The sequence below is a fragment of the Barbus barbus genome, assembly GCF_936440315.1.
Source record: "Barbus barbus genome assembly, chromosome: 47".
NCBI classification, from domain to species: Eukaryota; Metazoa; Chordata; class Actinopteri; order Cypriniformes; family Cyprinidae; genus Barbus; species Barbus barbus.
In genome coordinates this window covers 13,341,578-13,363,389 of record NC_136725.1, presented here as the reverse complement: position 1 = coordinate 13,363,389, position 21,812 = coordinate 13,341,578, and the positions used below count along the sequence as shown (strand labels likewise).

General features: G+C 38.5%; 2 protein-coding genes and 1 pseudogene across 7 annotated transcripts in view; all 3 read left to right on the top strand.

Annotated features, from left to right (window-relative positions):
- LOC306866132 (protocadherin gamma-C5-like) overlaps nucleotides 1-21,812 on the top strand; it is a gene marked incomplete at its 5' end in the record, with an annotated part of 92,278 nt that overhangs the window by 2,941 nt on the left and 67,525 nt on the right. For 2 of the 5 annotated variants that reach the window (XM_079411164.1, XM_079411174.1), the window contains one exon: nucleotides 13,267-15,678. The exons of 1 other annotated variant lie outside the window; for it this stretch is intronic. In XM_079411164.1, the coding sequence (XP_079267290.1) occupies nucleotides 13,267-15,678 (2,412 nt within the window). Of the gene's footprint in view, nucleotides 1-46; nucleotides 2,566-13,266; nucleotides 15,679-21,812 lie in introns of those variants that run through there. 2 more of the 5 variants (XM_079411168.1, XM_079411163.1) reach the window with 2 other exon arrangements.
- Nucleotides 4,339-6,765, top strand: LOC306865785 (protocadherin beta-7-like; the record flags this gene model as incomplete). Its single annotated transcript, XM_079410587.1, has 1 exon — nucleotides 4,339-6,765. The coding sequence occupies one exon, from the start codon at nucleotides 4,339-4,341 to the stop codon at nucleotides 6,763-6,765; it is 2,427 nt and encodes an 808-aa protein (XP_079266713.1).
- LOC306865784 (protocadherin gamma-A12-like) lies at nucleotides 19,438-21,705 on the top strand (annotated as a pseudogene). Its single transcript has one exon. The product of its transcript is annotated as a protocadherin gamma-A12-like (transcript).

The window sequence follows — 21,812 nt, the reverse complement described above, 5'->3', positions numbered from 1 at the left end:
TTTGTTCATCGGTCCACCCATTTGCTTTGCATTCTATTTTCAGTTCACACTTCTCGTGCTCATACCACTGCTTTTTGTGTCTGAGGACAATATATATCTAAGTAATAGGCTTATGAAAACTGTCTTTGAGAATCTACACCTTTACTTAGAATGAAATACACTGCAGCATATGCGTCGCGGCGATCAATGTGGAAAACCATTGTCCTTTATTCGTTCGCAGTTTCATTATGCTTCGGAGATATTCGTTATTCCTTTCCAGAAGAAATGAAGCGAGGGTCAGTGGTCGGCAAAATTGCGCAGGATTTAGGAGTCAGTAGGAATACATTTTCATCACGGGCGCCAAGGATTGAGTTTGATGGAAAAAACCGCTACTGTGAAATCAACGCGCAGAATGGGGAATTGGTTATAAATGAAAGGATGGACCGAGAAAAGCTCTGCGGACAAAAACCTTTGTGCACATTATCGTTTGATTTCTTCATGGACAACCCCCTTGAACTAGACCGTATAACTCTGGAGATTCAAGACATAAACGACAACAACCCAGCCTTCCCCCATAGTGAGGTAAAATTAGATATCCCAGAGTCCGCAAATATAGGGTCTCGGTTTTCCATAGACGAGGCCGCAGACCCGGACAGCGGAATAAATTCAGTACAAGGTTACAGACTCTCAAATAACCCGCATTTCAATTTAGCTGTACAGACCAGTGCTGAAACTGGGAAATATGCAGAAATAGTGTTGGAGCATGAACTGGACCGTGAAAAACAAGACAAGCATTCTCTTATTTTGACAGCTTATGACGGGGGCAATCCTCAGAAATCAGGCACTTTAGTTATACAAATCCGCGTTTTGGACATTAATGATAATAAACCATTTTTTTCTCAGCCAGTCTATAAGGTGAGTGTCCCTGAAAACCTTCCGGTAGACTCAGTTGTGGTTACTGTGAGTGCCAGTGATGCTGATGAAGGAGCAAACGGAGATGTTACTTATGAATTTAGTCATATGCCAGTGAATGCAAAGTCTATTTTTTCAATAGACCCAAGATGGGGCAAAATAACAATAAAAGGGCCATTAGACTTTGAAGACAGTCCTTCGTTTGAGATTCGAGTTAAAGCAAAAGACGGAGCTGGTCTAGCAGCTACTTCTAAAGTAGTGGTAGACATTAGTGATGTCAATGATAATGCTCCCTTTATCATGATTAAATCTCTTAAAACGCCGCTTACGGAGGATGCGACTGTGGGTACAGAAGTTGCCGTTATATACGTGCAGGACAAAGATACAGAATCTAATGGAAAGATTAAATGTTTTATTCAGCATAACGATCGCTTTAAACTAACACCATCAATTAAGAACCACTTTGCATTGGTAACAGCGGAAGCGTTGGACCGAGAGAGAGAATCTGAATATAATATCACGATTACAGCTACTGACGAGGGTTCCCCGCCCTTAACATCATCTAAAACTATTAGATTATTTGTCTCAGATGTGAATGACAATTCTCCTGTATTTGAGCAGCAGTCCTACAGCGCTTATATAAGTGAAAATAACACACCAGGCACTTCTGTTTGTTCTCTCAGTGCAAATGACCCAGACTGGAGACAGAACGGGACTGTACTGTACTCTCTGGTTCCCAGTGAAGTCAATGGGGTCCCAGTGTCCTCGTTTCTATCTATTAATGGAGATACAGGGGTGATTCATGTTGTAAGATCATTTGACTATGAGCAGTTCAGAAACTTCAGTGTCAAAGTTGTTGCCAGAGACAATGGATCTCCACCGCTCAGCAGTAACGTGACTGTGAAAGTCTTCATAACAGATGAGAATGATAATGCTCCACAGATATTATACCCTGTTCCTGATGGAAAGTCTTTAATGACTGAAATGGTCCCTAAAACGACTCTCTCAGGCTCTCTGGTGTCCAAGGTGATCGCTGTAGATGCTGACTCTGGACAGAATGCATGGCTGTCCTATCAGATTGTCAAATCTACTGATCCGGGACTTTTCACCATTGGTCTCCATAGTGGAGAGATCAAAACACAACGAGACATTTCTGAATCTGACAATATGAAGCAGAACCTCGTTATTTCAGTGAAGGACAACGGACAGCCCTCTCTGTCTACAACCTGTGGTGTAAATTTACTAATTTCTGACAATCTTTCCGAAGTTCCTGAACTTAAAGATATGACTTATGAGGACAGCAACTCTAAATTAACGTCCTACTTGATCATTGCATTAGTTTGTGTGTCCACCTTCTTCCTGACGTTCATCATACTCATCGTGGCAGTAAAGTTTTGTCACAGGAGAAAGCCCAGATTGTTGTTTGATGGAGCAGTTGCGGTTCCCAACGCCTATCTGCCTCCCAACTATGCAGAGGTGGATGGAGCAGGAACTCTCCGCAGCTCTTACAATTATGACGCGTATCTAACCACAGGCTCGCGCATCAGTGACTTTAAGTTTGTGAGCTCGTATAATGAAAACACGCTTCCTGCTGGTGGGACTCTGAAAAAGGAGCACAATTTTCATTTTGGCTCTAGCATGATAACACTTGACGTTGCAGGAAATGAAGATGAGGTAAGAGACGTTTAACTCCTCTTGACTCTTTAATTATTGTATTTTATTGTATTTGTCTCCTTTGATAAAATATTTATAATAATATCGGACATTTCTTTTTAAAGCGTTTATTGTTTAACGATGCTGGGTGGCTATTTATGAGAACCTCAAACTCCATTACACAATTCTGTATTATATTGCTATCAGCTATCTTCATTTCCTGGCTTTCATTTCTCAGATGGGTGAGGGGGGTCCCCCGCAATTTACGCCCCTGGACACTTCTATAGAGAAAACTATTTAAATAGACTATTTAAATAGTCTTTAGCTAGTTTTTAGTCCCATGATTTCGTACATTTTCGGCACACTGCTATCAGTATCTTGTATGGTGGCACATCACGTTGCATTGATCAGTTTTGAACACGATATATAGAATTATTTCCGAGGTAATATTCTGTTTTACTTACTTAATTTCCTTTTCTTCATTTTTGTTTTTTGAGGTTGGTAAAGTGTCCTATGGTGCACAACATTTAAGCATGTACAAAAGAAACGTTTGGACGTTTGGTTGAAGCAGTTATTACAAAGACATTTTTATTTAAAGTCACATGCATTTCTCATTTATTTAGGGTAAATTTGGAATTACTTTAGTGTTATTTTTTCACCTAAATTGTCGGTGAAGTCATTCATCTTCTCAATACATCTCTGAAAACGGGATCTATTTCACTAACTTTCCAATGTAATTTCTTCTAAATTAAATAACCATTTCACAATAATAAGCTTTGAAATACCTCACACCTTAATTAAATGGACTAGATTATGGAGGTCGATCATTTTTGATCTCATAAATGTGTGTACTTCCTGCCTTCCTGCACAACTTTAACAGTACTCAAACCCTGCATTTAGGTCTCCAGAACACATTGCAATGTGACATGTGTGAATAAAATGTAGAATTGGTTTTTGGATGTTTTTAATAAAGTGTGTTAAAAGTAAAACATTTTTTTCCCCCTCGTGGGAATTGCGGTCTTCAAACGTGTTCAGAAAAGATAATGTGGCATTGGTTAAGTTGTGTATTTGAGCTATGTCAGATTTAGCAGTTTCTTGCAATGTTCTGTTTTTGTTTTAGCCTAAAAAACAAAAGTAGCTCTTTTATAAGTTCTGATGTGTCTGATGTGTAAAGTTTTACAACAATTATCACTTTGAGGCCATTATTATAGTGTACATAGACGTTGTAACTTACGAAAAAAAAATGGTTGAAGCGCTGAATAGAATGAAGAGCATTCCTTTCTTTTAAAACGGATTTACTCTTTTATTCAATATGAATTTAAATGTTCGTCAGTATTTTCTCGTTGAATGTCTTTGAGCTCATCCCGTTTCAGCACCACAAGCATGGACAGCGCCAGGACTGTCTGTTGTGCTTCATCTCTGAATGCGTGACCATTTTCAATTTATTTCTTATATTTATTTTTATGTAAACTGATGTTGATCTAAATTGACGCGTTGACAAACATAAAATTTCACTTGGTTAATGCTGTCTTTTCAATAAATACATTTATGATGCAATGACCCCAAAATAACTCACAGAGTCGCTATTCACCAAGACTGCTGCGTCTCTCCTCCCACACTTAATGTATGTAGTATGAGATCTGTCTGTAAGAATAGCAGCATAACATGGAGTAACCATTCGTCGATGCTGATAGAATTATTGGAATATTATCCGTTTAAGAGACATAACTGTTGAGCTAACACAGTCTCATCCCAACTCGTCACATATTGACCCTTTGGAACAAACCTTTAACAATGGAACACCGATTATTTTCAGTTCCTTTTTTTACGTATTTCGTTGCTCTCGTTCTATTTGCTCTAAGAACCGTCTGCGATGATCTGAGCTACAATATTCCGGAAGAAACGAAGCGCCAGTATGTGATTGGAAATATAGCCAAGGATCTCAGAATGGAAGTGAAACAATTATCTACTCGTAAAGCTCGGATTGACACGGAGGACAGTAGCAAACGGTACTGTGATATTAATCTGAATACTGGTGATTTAATCGTGGCAGAGACAATAGATCGAGAGGAGCTTTGTGGTTCACAAATTCCCTGCATTGTTAACTATGAGCTCGTCCTGGAAAACCCTCTTGAAGTGCACCGTATAATTCTGCAAATTGAAGATATAAATGACAACACTCCGCGATTTGCAAATGAGCATATAAAAATTGAAATCAGAGAATCAGCAGTTAAAGGCCAGCGATTTCGTTTGGATGAGGCACATGACACGGATATTGGACAAAATGCTATTAACAGCTATTCACTACAGAAAAATAAATATTTTGTTTTGAATGTTCATGATACTGCAGATGGAGGAAAATTTGCTGAACTCGTGTTGGAAAAGGAGTTGGATCGTGAACAGCAGAAGGAGATAGATATGATACTCACAGCCACTGATGGTGGTTCACCGCAGAGGTCTGGCACTGCAGTCATACACATCACTGTTCTCGACGCTAATGATAATGTCCCAGTGTTTAGTGAGTCTGTTTATAAAGTCACTCTGGCTGAAAATACACCTTCAGGAACAGAAATAATCAAAGTGAGCGCAACTGATGCTGATGAAGGACCAAACGGGGAAGTGACATATGAATTTAGCAGAATGTCAGATAAAACTGCTAAATTATTTTCTATTAATAAGACAACAGGACAAATTGTGGTGACTGGAGAACTTGATTATGAAAAAGAAAAAAAATATGAAATGGGAATTCAAGCAAAAGATGCATCTGGATTGGCATCAACTGCTAAAATTATAATAGATGTAACTGATGTTAATGATAATCCACCTAGAATCATCCTTAAATCTTTGAATAATCCAGTACCTGAAAACTCTGAGCCAGGCACTGAGGTGGGAATCATTAATGTTCAAGACAAAGACTCGGGAGAAAACCGGCAGATTCGTTGCTCTGTTCAGCAAAATGTTCCTTTCAAACTGAACCCATCTGTTAAAAACTATTTCTCTCTAGTAACTACAAAAGCTCTAGACCGAGAGAAAGAATCTGATTACAACATTACCATCACAGCCACAGATGGGGGATCTCCACCATTATCCACCTCAATGACAATTCATTTATTTGTCTCAGATGTGAATGACAATCCTCCTGTATTTGAGCAGCAGTCCTACAGCGCTTATATAAGTGAAAATAACACACCAGGCACTTCTGTTTGTTCTGTCAGTGCAAATGACCCAGACTGGAGACAGAACGGGACTGTACTGTACTCTCTGGTTCCCAGTGAAGTCAATGGGGTCCCAGTGTCCCCATTTCTATCTATTAATGGAGATACAGGGGTGATTCATGCTGTAAGATCATTTGACTATGAGCAGTTCAGAAACTTCAGTGTCAAAGTTGTTGCCAGAGACAATGGATCTCCACCGCTCAGCAGTAACGTGACTGTGAAAGTCTTCATAACAGATGAGAATGATAACTCTCCACAGATATTATACCCTGTTCCTGATGGAAAGTCTTTAATGACTGAAATGGTCCCTAAAGCGACTCAATCAGGCTCTCTGGTGTCCAAGGTGATCGCTGTAGATGCTGACTCTGGACAGAATGCATGGCTGTCCTATCAGATTGTCAAATCTACAGATCCGGGACTTTTCACCATTGGTCTCCATAGTGGAGAGATCAAAACACAACGAGACATTTCTGAAACTGACAATATGAAGCAGAACCTCGTTATTTCAGTGAAGGACAACGGACAGCCCTCTCTGTCTACAACCTGTGGTGTAAATTTACTAATTTCTGACAATCTTTCCGAAGTTCCTGAACTTAAAGATATGACTTATGAGGACAGCAACTCTAAATTAACGTCCTACCTGATCATTGCATTAGTTTGTGTGTCCACCTTCTTCCTGACGTTCATCATACTGATCGTGGCAGTGAAGTTTTGTCACAGGAGAAAGCCCAGATTGTTGTTTGATGGAGCAGTTGCGGTTCCCAGCGCCTATCTGCCTCCTAACTATGCAGAGGTGGATGGAGCAGGAACTCTCCGCAGCTCTTACAATTATGACGCGTATCTAACCACAGGCTCGCGCACCAGTGACTTTAAGTTTGTGAGCTCGTATAATGAAAACACACTTCCTGCTGGTGGGACTCTGAAAAAGGAGAACAATTTTCATTTTGGCTCTAGCATGATAACACTTGACGTTACAGGAAATGAAGATGAGGTAAGAGAAGTTTAACTCCTCTCGACTCTTTAATGATTGTATTTCATAACGTCTCCGTGGATAAAATAATAATAATACTAATAATAATAATATCAGCCACTCCTCTTTTATGTACACCTTAAATTATGCAACACCTTAATTATGTACCGTACTGCACGTTTCGCGGCAGTTTCAAAGAAAAATGTCCAGATAGTGGCGCCTAAAAGCACGTGTAATACGTGACCTTGACACGTATTTATTACGCTGGTACAGGCAAGTATTGCAGCGTTTTTATTACGCTGCTTGGGGTACGTATTGTGGCTGTAAAGAATTCAAATATTCGGTAGTGTCACTAAAGGTCAATGCTCTATCATGTTGGAAATATCCCCTACACCAAACCCAACCTTAAACTTACCCGATAGTGTTAAGAAATGCAGCAATATAAAAGTGTATTCGCTACGCTAAGTGTTTCCTATTTAAAAAAATGGAGGACCCTTCACATCGAAAAGTGACGCTAAAGGGGTACCTTGAGCGTCAAAAAGCGACGCCAAAACCAAGCGTCAAAATGTGACGAGTTGGGATGAGACTATGTTACGTGTTCGGGGCCCTGGGCTGCAGCCCATGTTGCCCATTAGGATAACAAGTTCAAGTTCAAGTTCAAGTTGGGCTTTATTGTCATTCCGCTACATGTGGGGACATACAGTGGAACGAAATGTCTGCCTCGCAGGACCACGGTGCTACATAAATACAGACATACAACAATGAAGTAAAATAAAAAAACGCTATAAACCTATACACAACTAACCTACTGACAGATTTAACTATAAGTATACTATATATAAGTATTTACCCTATACAAACTAAAAGAATAAAGGATAAAAAATACAAACTATACGAATGCTTCACAAATACTGTACATGTGCAAAGAGAGATATTTTGAGTCAAGCAGATGGTTGGGGAACAGCCCTGGCTGTTCACAAATGTGCGATTTTAACGCGGCCCTGGCTGATGCAAATGTGCGATTTTAACATCCTTATTCGGATTTGAGCTGTTATGTCGAACCGTAGTTTCACGGGGTTCGTACCGGAGCTCTTCATCACCCAAGTACAACCCTACAGACTTAGAAAACTCATGCATATGAAGCTGTATATATGTGACGAGACGTTCAAATGTATCAGTTTTTAAATCGTGCAGGATGTTAGAACTGTTTTAAAGTCATAACATAATATTCTGCAAGTAGGCCTAATTGTGTGAAAATTAGCCTTTATTAATCAAAACTCTGTACCTGTAAATGTGTGAAAAAGAATAAAAGTTGTCGGAGTTTTACTGCCTCTAGCGTTCATTTAAACTGGAAACTGCAGTGAATCGTATATCTAGGTACGGTTTTTGTTTTCTTTCTTTCAGTTTTGCAGAAGGCATGTATTCGTATTTCCGATGAGCCTTTCCCAATGAACTATAGATCAAACTATTTAAATAGATCAGAATGAGTCTTTGGTTAGCCTTTAGTCCCATCACGTTGCATTAATGAATTGTGGACGGGATTTTTTTTTTTTTTTTTTTTTGAGGTTAATAGTATGGTGCACAGCATTTAAGTTAAAACTTGAGGTAGTTAATAACAATTCACTTTTTAAATTTTAAATACTTTAAAACTGTTTTTTGATGGGTTTTTTTTCATATTTATTTCGAGTAAATTCAGAATTTACTCTATTTAAATTCAGTGTTTCTCGGCTAATTTGTCTGTGAAGTCATTCGGTTTCAGAACCAGAGGTCTGGACAGCACCAGTACTGACTGTTGTGCTGCAGCTCTGAAAACGTGAACTTTTACACTACATTTCCGATATAATTTCTTCTCAAGTAAACAATTAATTTAAAATTAAAAGCGTTTAAATACCTCACACTGTATCATAGTGGATGTCTTCTGCGTTTTTATTAAATTAACCAGATTATGCTGGTCAAGAATTTTTGATCTCATTAATGCGTGTACTTCCTGCTGCAAGTCCTTCAACCTTGCGTTCATCAATTTTGGTAAAACATACAAAAGTCATTAATTAATTAATTAATTTATTTATTTACGGAATTGCGGTCTTCAAACGTGTTTAGAAAAAATAATGTATTTTCTCGTTGAATGTCATCCCGTTTCAGAACCACACATGGACAGCACCAGAACTGTCTGTTGTTCGTTATCTCAAAATGTGTGACCATTTTAAATTTCTTTCCTATATTTAATTTATGTAAATTGATATTTTACAATAAAACACGTTGACAAACATCAAAATCTATTTGGTTAATCCCTGCAGTCATTTCAATACATGAATGATGCAATGACCCAAAAATACTCAGAGTGTCGCTATTCACCAAGACTGCTGCGTATCTCCTCCCACACTTAATGTATGCAGTAAGAGCACTGTCTGCTATGATAAACGCCGCACAAAATTGAGTAACCGTCCGTCGATGCTGATAGAAATATTGAAATATCATCTAGTCATTAATTGATGAGCAATTGCAACATCAGCTCTTCAAAAATGGAATACAGATTATTTTCGGTTTCTTTCTTGTCGTTTTTCGTGGCTTTCCTTCTATTTCCTTTGAAAACCATCTGTTCAGATCTGAGCTACAATATTCCGGAAGAAACGAAGCGCCAGTATGTGATTGGAAATATAGCCAAGGATCTGAGGATGGATGTGAAACAATTGTCTGCTCGTAAAGCTCGTATTGACACGGAGGACATCAGCAAAAGGTACTGTGATGTTAATCTGAATACTGGTGATTTAATCGTGGCAGAGACAATAGATCGAGAGGAGCTTTGTGGATCACAAATTCCCTGCATTCTCAGTTATGAGCTCGTCCTGGAAAACCCTCTTGAAGTGCACCGTATAATTCTGCAAATTCAAGATATAAATGACAATGCACCTCGATTTCCAAATGAACGTATTATCTTTGAAATTACCGAATCAGCAGTTAAAGGCCAACGATTTCGTTTGGATGAGGCGCATGACGCGGATGTCGGAAAAAATGCTATCTACAGCTATTCATTGCAGAAAAATCAACATTTTATATTGACTGTACATGATACTGCAGACGGAGGAAAATACGCTGAACTCGTGTTGGAAAAGGAGTTGGATCGTGAACAGCAGAAGGAGATAGATATGATACTCACAGCCACTGATGGTGGTTCACCGCAGAGGTCTGGCACTGCTGTCATACACATCACTATTCTCGATGCTAATGATAATGTCCCAGTGTTTAGTGAGTCTGTTTATAAAGTCACTCTGGCTGAAAATACACCTTCAGGAACAGAAATAATCAGAGTGAGCGCCACTGATGCTGATGAAGGACCAAACGGGGAAGTGACTTATGAATTCAGCAGAATGTCAGACAAAACTGCTAAATTATTTTCTATTGACAAGACAACGGGACAAATTGTGGTGACTGGAGAAATTGATTATGAAAAAGACAAAAAATATGAAATGGGAATTCAAGCTAAAGATGCATCCGGATTGGCATCAACTTCTAAAATTATAATAGATGTAACTGATGTTAATGATAATCCACCTAGAATCATCCTTAAATCTTTGAATAATCCAGTACCTGAAAACTCTGAGCCAGGCACTGAGGTGGGAATCATTAATGTTCAAGACAAAGACTCGGGAGAAAACCGGCAGATTCGTTGCTCTGTTCAGCAAAATGTTCCTTTCAAACTGAACCCATCTGTTAAAAACTATTTCTCTCTAGTAACTACAAAAGCTCTAGACCGAGAGAAAGAATCTGATTACAACATTACCATCACAGCCACAGATGGGGGATCTCCACCATTATCCACCTCAATGACAATTCATTTATTTGTCTCAGATGTGAATGACAATCCTCCTGTATTTGAGCAGCAGTCCTACAGCGCTTATATAAGTGAAAATAACACACCAGGCACTTCTGTTTATTCTGTCAGTGCAAATGACCCAGACTGGAGACAGAACGGGACTGTACTGTACTCTCTGGTTCCCAGTGAAGTCAATGGGGTCCCAGTGTCCTCGTTTCTATCTATTAATGGCGATACAGGGGTGATTCATGCTGTAAGATCATTTGACTATGAGCAGTTCAGAAACTTCAGTGTCAAAGTTGTTGCCAGAGACAATGGATCTCCACCGCTCAGCAGTAACGTGACTGTGAAAGTCTTCATAACAGATGAGAATGATAACTCTCCACAGATATTATACCCTGTTCCTGATGGAAAGTCTTTAATGATTGAAATGGTCCCTAAAGCGACTTTCTCAGGCTCTTTGGTGTCCAAGGTGATCGCTGTAGATGCTGACTCTGGACAGAATGCATGGCTGTCCTATCAGATTGTCAAATCTACAGATCCGGGACTTTTCACCATTGGTCTCCATAGTGGAGAGATCAAAACACAACGAGACATTTCTGAATCTGACAATATGAAGCAGAACCTTGTTATTTCAGTGAAGGACAACGGACAGCCCTCTCTGTCTACAACCTGTGTTGTAAATGTACTCATTTCTGACAACCTTTCTGAAGTTCCTGAACTTAAAGATATGACTTATGAGGACAACAACTCTAAATTAACGTCCTACTTGATCATTGCATTAGTTTGTGTGTCCACCTTCTTCCTGACGTTCATCATACTGATCGTGGCAGTGAAGTTTTGTCACAGGAGAAAGCCCAGACTGTTGTTTGATGGAGCAGTTGCGGTTCCCAACGCCTATCTGCCTCCCAACTATGCAGAGGTGGATGGAGCAGGAACTCTCCGCAGCTCTTACAATTATGACGCGTATCTAACCACAGGCTCGCGCACCAGTGACTTTAAGTTTGTGAGCTCGTATAATGAAAACACGCTTCCTGCTGGTGGGACTCTGAAAAAGGAGCACAATTTTCATTTTGGCTCTAACATGATAACACTTGACATTACAGGAAATGAAGATGAGGTAAGAGAAGTTTAACTCCTCTCTTTAATTATCGTATTTCCTAGTGTCTCCGTTGATAAAAATATTTATAATAATAATAATAATAATAATGATGACAACAACAATAAAAGACACTTTGTTTTGATGTTTGGTTGCCATTTACGAAAACCTGACTCTTCATTACCAAGTTCTGTGTTTTATTGCTATCAGCTTCATTTATTTCATTTTAAGATATATAGGATGGCTACATCTATAGAGAAAGCAATTTAATTAAACCAGAATGAGTCTTTGGCTAGCTTTTAGTCCCATGATTTAATACATTTATTGCCACAGCGCTATCAGCATCTGACCGCATATCAGGTTGGACTGATGAATTTTGGACAAGATACATTTGAGCCATTTTTTTTTTTTGAGGTTGATAGTAGTGCACAGCATTTAAGTTAAAACTTCAATTATTTAATACAAACACATTTTAAAACCTGGTTGTCTCATATATTTTAGTAAATTCAGAATTTCTTAAGTGTTTTTCGGCTAATTTATTTGTCTGTGAAGTCATTTGGTTTCAGAACCACACGTCTGGACAGCAGCAGTACTGACTGTTGTGCTGCAGCTATGAAAACGTTACCTATGTCACTTACTTTCCAATATAACTTCTGATAAAGTATATATATATATATAAATATATATATATATAAAATGTAATGTTTTAAATACTTAACACTTTAACGTATTGATGGCTGAAGTGTTTTCATTAAATGGACCAGATTATATAGTTCACGAAATTTTGATCTAATAAATTTGTGTTCTTCCTGCCTTCTTGCACTCTTTTAACAGTACTTCAGCCTTGCGGACATTATGTCTGGTAAAACATACAAAAGTTTATTTTTAATGAATTTCTCTGTTTGTTTGTTTATTATGGGAACTGTGGTCTTCAAACGTGTGTAGAAAAGAGTTGTGTATTTGAGTTCTGTCAGATTTAGCAGTTTCATGCAATTTTCTGTTATTGTTTTAGCTTAATAACAAACTTAGCTCTTTTGTAAATTTCAAAGTAGATGGTCTTACAGTGTTAGAACAATTATCACTTTGAGCCCGATAGTGCAGTGAACACCGTTAAAACTTGATTGAAGTGCTGAAAAGGATGATAAGCATCCCTTTCTTTTAAAACGGATATACTCTTCATTCAATATGAATTTAAAGTTAGATTATTTTATCATTGAATGTCTCTGAGGTCATCTCGTTTCAAAACCACAAGCATGGACAGCACCAGTCTGTGTTTCTTTATCTCTGAATGTATGACCGTTTTCAGTTCCGTTCCTGTATTTATTTTTATGTACATTTATATTTTACAATTGTAGGCGTTGACAAACAACAACCTTTATTTGGTTAATCCTTGCTGTCTTTTCAATAAATACATGAATGATGCAATTACCCAAAAATACTCAGAGTGTCGCTATTCACCAAGACTGCTGCGCCTCTCCTCCCACACTTAATGTATGCAGTAAGAGATCTGTCTGTAACATTGCCGCACAAAAAGGAGTAACCGTCTATCGATACTGATAGAATGGTATATCATCCGTCAAAGACTCGTTTACTGTTTAGCATTTGCAACATAAGTTCTTCAAAAATGGAATACAAATTATTTTCAGTTCATTTCTTTGCGTTTTTCGTGGCTTTCCTTCTGTTTTCTCTGAAAGCCGTCTGTTCAGATCTGAGCTACAATATTCCGGAAGAAACAAAGCGCCAGTATGTGATTGGAAATATAGCCAAGGATCTGAGGATGGATGTGAAACAATTGTCTGCTCGTAAAGCTCGTATTGACACGGAGGACAGCAGCAAAAGGTACTGTGATATTAATCTGAATACTGGTGATTTAATCGTGGCAGAGACAATAGATCGAGAGGAGCTTTGTGGATCACGAATGTCCTGCATTCTCAGTTATGAGCTCGTCCTGGAAAACCCTCTTGAAGTGCACCGTATAACTCTGCAAATTCAAGATATAAATGACAACGCACCACAATTTCCGAATGACCGTTTTAACTTTGACATCAGAGAATCAGCAGATAAAGGCCAGCGATTGCGTTTGCACGAGGCTCATGATTCAGATATTGGGAATAATGCAGTCAATCGCTATTCACTGGAAGGAAACGACCATTTTGTTTTAAATGTTCATGATACTGCAGACGGAGGAAAATTCGCTGAACTCGTGTTGGAAAAGGAGTTGGATCGTGAACAGCAGAAGGAGATAGATATGATACTCACAGCCACTGATGGTGGTTCACCGCAGAGGTCTGGCACTGCAGTCATACACATCACTGTTCTCGACGCTAATGATAATGTCCCAGTGTTTAGTGAGTCTGTTTATAAAGTCACTTTGGCTGAAAATACACCTTCAGGAACAGAAATAATCAGAGTGAGCGCCACTGATGCTGATGAAGGACCAAACGGGGAAGTGACTTATGAATTCAGCAGAATGTCAGACAAAACTGCTAAATTGTTTTCTATTAATAAGACAACAGGACAAATTTTGGTGATCGGAGAACTTGATTATGAAAATGAAAGAAACTATGAAATAGGAATTCATGCTCAAGATGCCTCTGGATTAGCATCAACTGCAAAAGTTATCATAGATCTAACTGATGTTAATGATAATCCACCTAGAATCATCCTTAAATCTTTGAATAATCCAGTATCTGAAAACTCTGAGCCAGGCACTGAGGTGGGAATCATTAATGTTCAAGACAAAGACTCGGGAGAAAACCGGCAGATTCGTTGCTCTGTTCAGCAAAATGTTCCTTTCAAACTGAACCCATCTGTTAAAAACTATTTCTCTCTAGTAACTACAAAAGCTCTAGACCGAGAGAAAGAATCTGATTACAACATTACCATCACAGCCACAGATGGGGGATCTCCACCATTATCCACCTCAATGACAATTCATTTATTTGTCTCAGATGTGAATGACAATCCTCCTGTATTTGAGCAGCAGTCCTACAGCGCTTATATAAGTGAAAATAACACACCAGGCACTTCTGTTTGTTCTGTCAGTGCAAATGACCCAGACTGGAGACAGAACGGGACTGTACTGTACTCTCTGGTTCCCAGTGAAGTCAATGGGGTCCCAGTGTCCTCATTTCTATCTATTAATGGAGATACAGGGGTGATTCATGCTGTAAGATCATTTGACTATGAGCAGTTCAGAAACTTCAGTGTCAAAGTTGTTGCCAGAGACAATGGATCTCCACCGCTCAGCAGTAACGTGACTGTGAAAGTCTTCATAACAGATGAGAATGATAACTCTCCACAGATATTATACCCTGTTCCTGATGGAAAGTCTTTAATGATTGAAATGGTCTCTAAAGTGACTCTCTCAGGCTCTCTGGTGTCCAAGGTGATCGCTGTAGATGCTGACTCTGGACAGAATGCATGGCTGTCCTATCAGATTGTCAAATCTACTGATCCTGGACTTTTTACCATTGGTCTCCATAGTGGAGAGATCAAAACACAACGAGACATTTCTGAATCTGACAATATGAAGCAGAACCTTGTTATTTCAGTGAAGGACAACGGACAGCCCTCTCTGTCTACAACCTGTGCTGTAAATGTACTCATTTCTGACAACCTTTCTGAAGTTCCTGAACTTAAAGATATGACTTATGAGGACAGCAACTCTAAATTAACGTCCTACTTGATCATTGCATTAGTTTGTGTGTCCACCTTCTTCCTGACGTTCATCATACTGATTGTGGCAGTGAAGTTTTGTCACAGGAGAAAGCCCAGACTGTTGTTTGATGGAGCAGTTGCTGTTCCCAGCGCCTATCTGCCTCCCAACTATGCAGAGGTGGATGGAGCAGGAACACTCCGCAGCTCTTACAATTATGACGCGTATCTAACCACAGGCTCGCGCACCAGTGATTTTAAGTTTGTGAGCTCGTATAATGAAAACACGCTTCCTGCTGGTGGGACTCTGAAAAAGGAACACAATTTTCATTTTGGCTCTAGCATGATAACACTTGACGTTACAGGAAATGAAGATGAGGTAAGAGAGCTCTCTTAAGTTACAATTTCCTCATATAATGTTTCATTTCATTCATATCCATTAATAATGTCAGCTACTTTCTTTAGCGGTACTTGTTTAAAGTTTCTTGGTGGTTTTTCATAAGAACCTTACACTTCATTATTACTATTATTATTGTTTTTTTTGTTTTTTTTTTCATATATATATATATATATATATATATATATATATATATATATATATATACACCCACACACACACACACAGTGGCGTGTGAAACAGTAATGCCCCCCTAAATCTAATAACTGGTTGTGCCACCCTTTGCAGCAACAACTACAATCAAGCATTTGTGATATCTGGTAATGATTCTTTCACATCGCTGTGGAGGAATTTTGGCCCACTCTTCTTTGCAGAATTGTTTTAATTCAGCCACATTGGAGGGTTTTCAAGCATGAAAGGACTGTTTAAGATCATGCCACAGCATCTCAATCGGATTTAAGCCTGGACTTTGATTTGACCACTCCAAAACTTTAATTTTGTTTTCCTTGAGCCTTTCAAAGATGGACTTGCTGGTGTGTTTGGGGTCATTGTCCTGCTGCATAACCCAAGTGCGCTTGAACTTGAGGTCACAAACTGATGGCCAGACATTCTCCTTCAGGATTTTCTGATAGAGTGCAGAATTCATGGTTCCATCAATTATGGCAAGTCATCCAGGTCCTGAAGCTGCAAAGCAGCCTCAGACCATCACACTACCACCACCATGTTTGACTGTAGGTATGATGTTCTTTTTATGAAATGCTGTGTTGGTTTTACGCCAGATATAATGGGACACGCACCTTTCAAAAAGTTCAACTTTTGTCTCATCAGTTCACAGAATATTTGCCCAAAAATCTTGGGGATAATCAAGATATATATATATATATTTGTTTTTTATTTTTTATTTTTTTTTCAAATGTGAGACGAGCATTTGTGTTCTTTTTGGTCTGCAGTGGCTTTTGCCTTGGAACGCTCTCATGAATGCCGTTTTTGCCCAGTCTCTTTCTTATTGTTGAATCATGAACACTGACCTTAACTGAGGCAAGTGAGGCCTGCAGTTCTTTAGATGTTGTTCTGGGTTCTTTTATGACCTCCTGGATGTGTCATCATTGCGCTCTTGGAGAAAGTTTAGTAGGCCAGCCACTCCTGGGAAGGTTCACCACTGTTACAAGTCTTCTCCATTTGTGGATAATAGCTCTGACCATGGTTCGCTGGAGTCCCAAAGCCTTAGAAATGGCTTTATAACCCTTTCCAGACTGATACACATCAACTATCTTGTTTCTCATCTGTTCTTGGGTTTCTATAGGTCGCGGCATGATGTGTTACTCTTTATCTGACACTTTGTCAGACAGGTTCTATTTAAGTGATTTCTTGATTCAACAGGTCTGGCAGTAATCAGGCTTGGTATTGGCTAGTGAAATTTAACTCATCTTTCTGAAATAATGTGGTTAATGACAGTTCTTTCATGATTTAACAGGAGGGGGCAATTATTTTTTCACGTAGGGCCAGGCAGGTTTGTACAGATTTTTCACTTAATAAATGAAAACATAATTTAAAAACTACATTTTGTATTTACTTTCATTATCTTTATGTAATAGTAAAATGTGTTTGATGATCTGAATAGTTTAAGTGTGACAAATATGCAAAAAAAAAAAAAAAAAGGAAGAGGGCAAAATTCTTTTCACGGCCCTCTCTCTCTCTCTCTCTCTCTCTCTATATATATATATATACACATATATATTGCATTATATTGCTATAAGCTCTCTTTGCTTTCTGTCTTTCATGTGAAGGGAGTAATATGATTTAATATGGTAGCAACTTCCATTACACTGTAAACGATCAGCGAAAGTTTCGCACTATGAACGCAATAATAAGCATTTTCAGAAACTGGGTACAATGTGGTGACGGTGACATTTGCATTAACAAATGACGTTCGATGTACCACCAATGACCCACAAAGTTCATTATTTCCGCTACAATATCATGCACGTGGCAAATATCACTGTACTAATAAATGTTTATGTAATGTAAGGTACTTTGCCTTAATCAAAATTTTTTCCTTAATATTAAACATTTGTGATAATATTTCAAAGTGATTTCCATTATTATAATAGATAGCAAATATATTATTTTCTGCTTTAGAAACATCCCAAATACAAATGATAGGGATCAGAAATGAAAAGGGGAGACAATTATATTTTAAAGCATTCATGTGAATACATAACACAGTCTCATCCCAACTCGTCTGGAAAGAGGTATGAGATTTCGGGGAGAAAAACAAAGAGATTCTTAGTGCATTCCAATTCATTATTCATTTGATGGAATTATCAGGAGAGCAAACCACAAATGCGCAGTATATGATATGCATTTTTTTTTTCATACAGTTACAGCGGAATACAAAGGAATAAATGAAAACAGGGAAATAATGTAGCGGACTGAAAATAGTTCTTGCCTTAAATATTCTTGTTACCACATCACATTAAAATACGCGTTACGTTATCCTGACGCCTGAAGGAAAAGGCTACATACAGCTGTTACAGTCAGACTGCCAGATAAGAAATATTAGTGCAGCCATGTGATTTCAAATGATCTGTTTCTTTCTTTTTGAGTGGAACGTGCCCAAACTTTAAGTGTCTCCCATAGTTTTAAACGCAATATGCTCGCTAGGAAAAAAGTGAATAGTGAAAATTATTTAAATGGGACAGAATGGGACTTTGGCTAGCTTTTAGACTCGTGATTTTGCACATTTTTGGCACACCGTTATTATTTACTGGTATGATGGAATACAACTTTGCGTTGATAATTTTTGCACAGCATATGTACTGTAGGTTTACTTTTGAGGTAATCCTCGGTCATTTTTTCCCCCGTTTCCTTATTATTGTTATTATGTCATTGCAGTCTTTAATAGCTATAGTCATAATACCCAATACTTTTCTAAACTATTATTAGGGTTGTGCATTTAATCTCTTTTATCATCACTAACAGCTCGGGAATCTGTTTATATCATTTTCTGTTGTTGTTGTTTTTATATCATGTTTTTCTATTCTTTTTTTTTTTTGTGCACAACATTTAAGTTAAACCTATAAAACTACGTCTTGTTAAAGTAGTAGTGAATAGTAGTGAATCAGAATTTGTAATTTATTTCGTATAAATTCAGATTTACTTAAGTATTTTGTAACTTCTCTGTCTATGAGTTTTTCAGCACCACAGGTCTGGACAGCGCTCGTTCTTACTCTTGTACTGTAGCTCTGAGAATGTGACCTTTTTCAGTAATTTTCCAATACAATTTCTTCTGAAGTAAATTATTATTTCACAATGATATGCTTTGCGATGCCGTGCATTTGAACTTATTTGATGCCCAAAGTATTTTCATAAAATACTCAAATAATGCAATAACCCAAAAATACTCAGAGCGTCGCTATTCACCAAGACTGCAGCGTCTCTCCACCCACACCTAATTTATGGAATATGAGCTCTGTCTGTAAGAATAAACGCCGCGCACTACAGTAACCGTCCGTCGATGCTGATAGAAATATTGAAATATCATCTAGTCATTAATTGATGAGCAAATGCAACATCACCTCTTCAAAAATGGAATGCAGATTATTTTCGGTTTCTTTCTTGTCGTTTTTCGTGGCTTTCAATCTGTTTCCTTTGAAAGCCATCTGTTCAGATCTGAGCTACAATATTCCGGAAGAAACGAAGCGCCAGTATGTGATTGGAAATATAGCCAAGGATCTGAGGATGGATGTGAAACAATTGTCTGCTCGTAAAGCTCGTATTGACACGGAGGACATCAGCAAAAGGTACTGTGATGTTAATCTGAATACTGGTGATTTAATCGTGGCAGAGACAATAGATCGAGAGGAGCTTTGTGGATCACAAATTCCCTGCATTCTCAGTTATGAGCTCGTCCTGGAAAACCCTCTTGAAGTGCACCGTATAATTCTGCAAATTCAGGATATAAATGACAACGCACCACGATTTCCAAATGAACGTATTATCTTTGAAATTACAGAATCAGCAGTTAAAGGCCAACGATTCCGTTTGCACGAGGCGCATGATTCAGATATTGGGCGCAACGCTGTCAATGGCTATTCACTAGAGAAAAATCAACATTTTATATTGACTGTACATGATACTGCAGACGGAGGAAAATACGCTGAACTCGTGTTGGAAAAGGAGTTGGATCGTGAACAGCAGAAGGAGATAGATATGATACTCACAGCCACTGATGGTGGTTCACCGCAGAGGTCTGGCACTGCAGTCATACACATCACTGTTCTCGACGCTAATGATAATGTCCCAGTGTTTAGTGAGTCTGTTTATAAAGTCACTCTGGCTGAAAATACACCTTCAGGAACAGAAATAATCAAAGTGAGCGCAACTGATGCTGATGAAGGACCAAATGGAGAAGTGACTTATGAATTCAGCAGAATATCAGATAAAGCAGTAAAATTATTTTCAATTGATAAAAGAACAGGACAAATTGTGGTGACTGGAGAAATTGATTATGAAAAAGTGAAAAAGTATGAAATAGGAATTTATGCCCAAGATTCCTTTGGGTTGTCATCAACTGCTAAAGTTATAATAGATGTAACTGATGTTAATGATAATCCACCTAGAATCATCCTCAAATCTTTGAATAATCCAGTATCTGAAAACTCTGAGCCAGGAACTGAGGTGGGAATCATTAATGTTCAAGACAAAGATTCAGAAGAAAACCGGCAGATTCGTTGCTCTGTTCAGCAAAATGTTCCTTTCAAACTGAACCCATCTGTTAAAAACTATTTCTCTCTAGTAACTACAAAAGCTCTAGACCGAGAGAAAGAATCTTATTACAACATTACCATCACAGCCACAGATGGGGGATCTCCACCATTATCCACCTCAATGACAATTCATTTATTTGTCTCAGATGTGAATGACAATCCTCCTGTATTTGAGCAGCAGTCCTACAGCGCTTATATAAGTGAAAATAACACACCAGGCACTTCTGTTTATTCTGTCAGTGCAAATGACCCAGACTGGAGACAGAACGGGACTGTACTGTACTCTCTGGTTCCCAGTGAAGTCAATGGGGTCCCAGTGTCCTCGTTTCTATCTATTAATGGAGATACAGGGGTGATTCATGCTGTAAGATCATTTGACTATGAGCAGTTCAGAAACTTCAGTGTCAAAGTTGTTGCCAGAGACAATGGATCTCCACCGCTCAGCAGTAACGTGACTGTGAAAGTCTTCATAACAGATGAGAATGATAATGCTCCACAGATATTATACCCTGTTCCTGATGGAAAGTCTTTAATGACTGAAATGGTCCCTAAAGTGACTCTCTCAGGCTCTCTGGTGTCCAAGGTGATCGCTGTAGATGCTGACTCTGGACAGAATGCATGGCTGTCCTATCAGATTGTCAAATCTACTGATCCTGGACTTTTCACCATTGGTCTCCATAGTGGAGAGATCAAAACACAACGAGATATTTCTGAATCTGACAATATGAAGCAGAACCTTGTTATTTCAGTGAAGGACAACGGATAGCCCTCTCTGTCTACAACCTGTGCTGTAAATTTACTCATTTCTGACAATCTTTCCGAAGTTCCTGAACTTAAAGATATGACTTATGAGGACAGCAACTCTAAATTAACGTCCTACTTGATCATTGCATTAGTTTGTGTGTCCACCTTCTTCCTGACGTTCATCATACTGATCGTGGCAGTGAAGTTTTGTCACAGGAGAAAGCCCAGACTGTTGTTTGATGGAGCAGTTGCTGTTCCCAGCGCCTATCTGCCTCCCAACTATGCAGAGGTGGATGGAGCAGGAACTCTCCGCAGCTCTTACAATTATGATACGTATCTAACCACAGGCTCGCGCACCAGTGACTTTAAGTTTATCACGTCTTACAATGAAAACACAATTCCTTTTTCTCAGACTTTGTGTTATGATGAAAAAACAACAAACACATGTAGTGGCATCAATAGTGAAGGACTCAGCTACCCCACTCTGGTAAATTAATACATTTGATTAGTTTTGGCTTCACTTTGTGTATTTGTTTTTGTGATTCTGTCCTGATTCTTATATTCTGAAAAAAAAAGACATTTTAGACATTTCTGCATATTAAT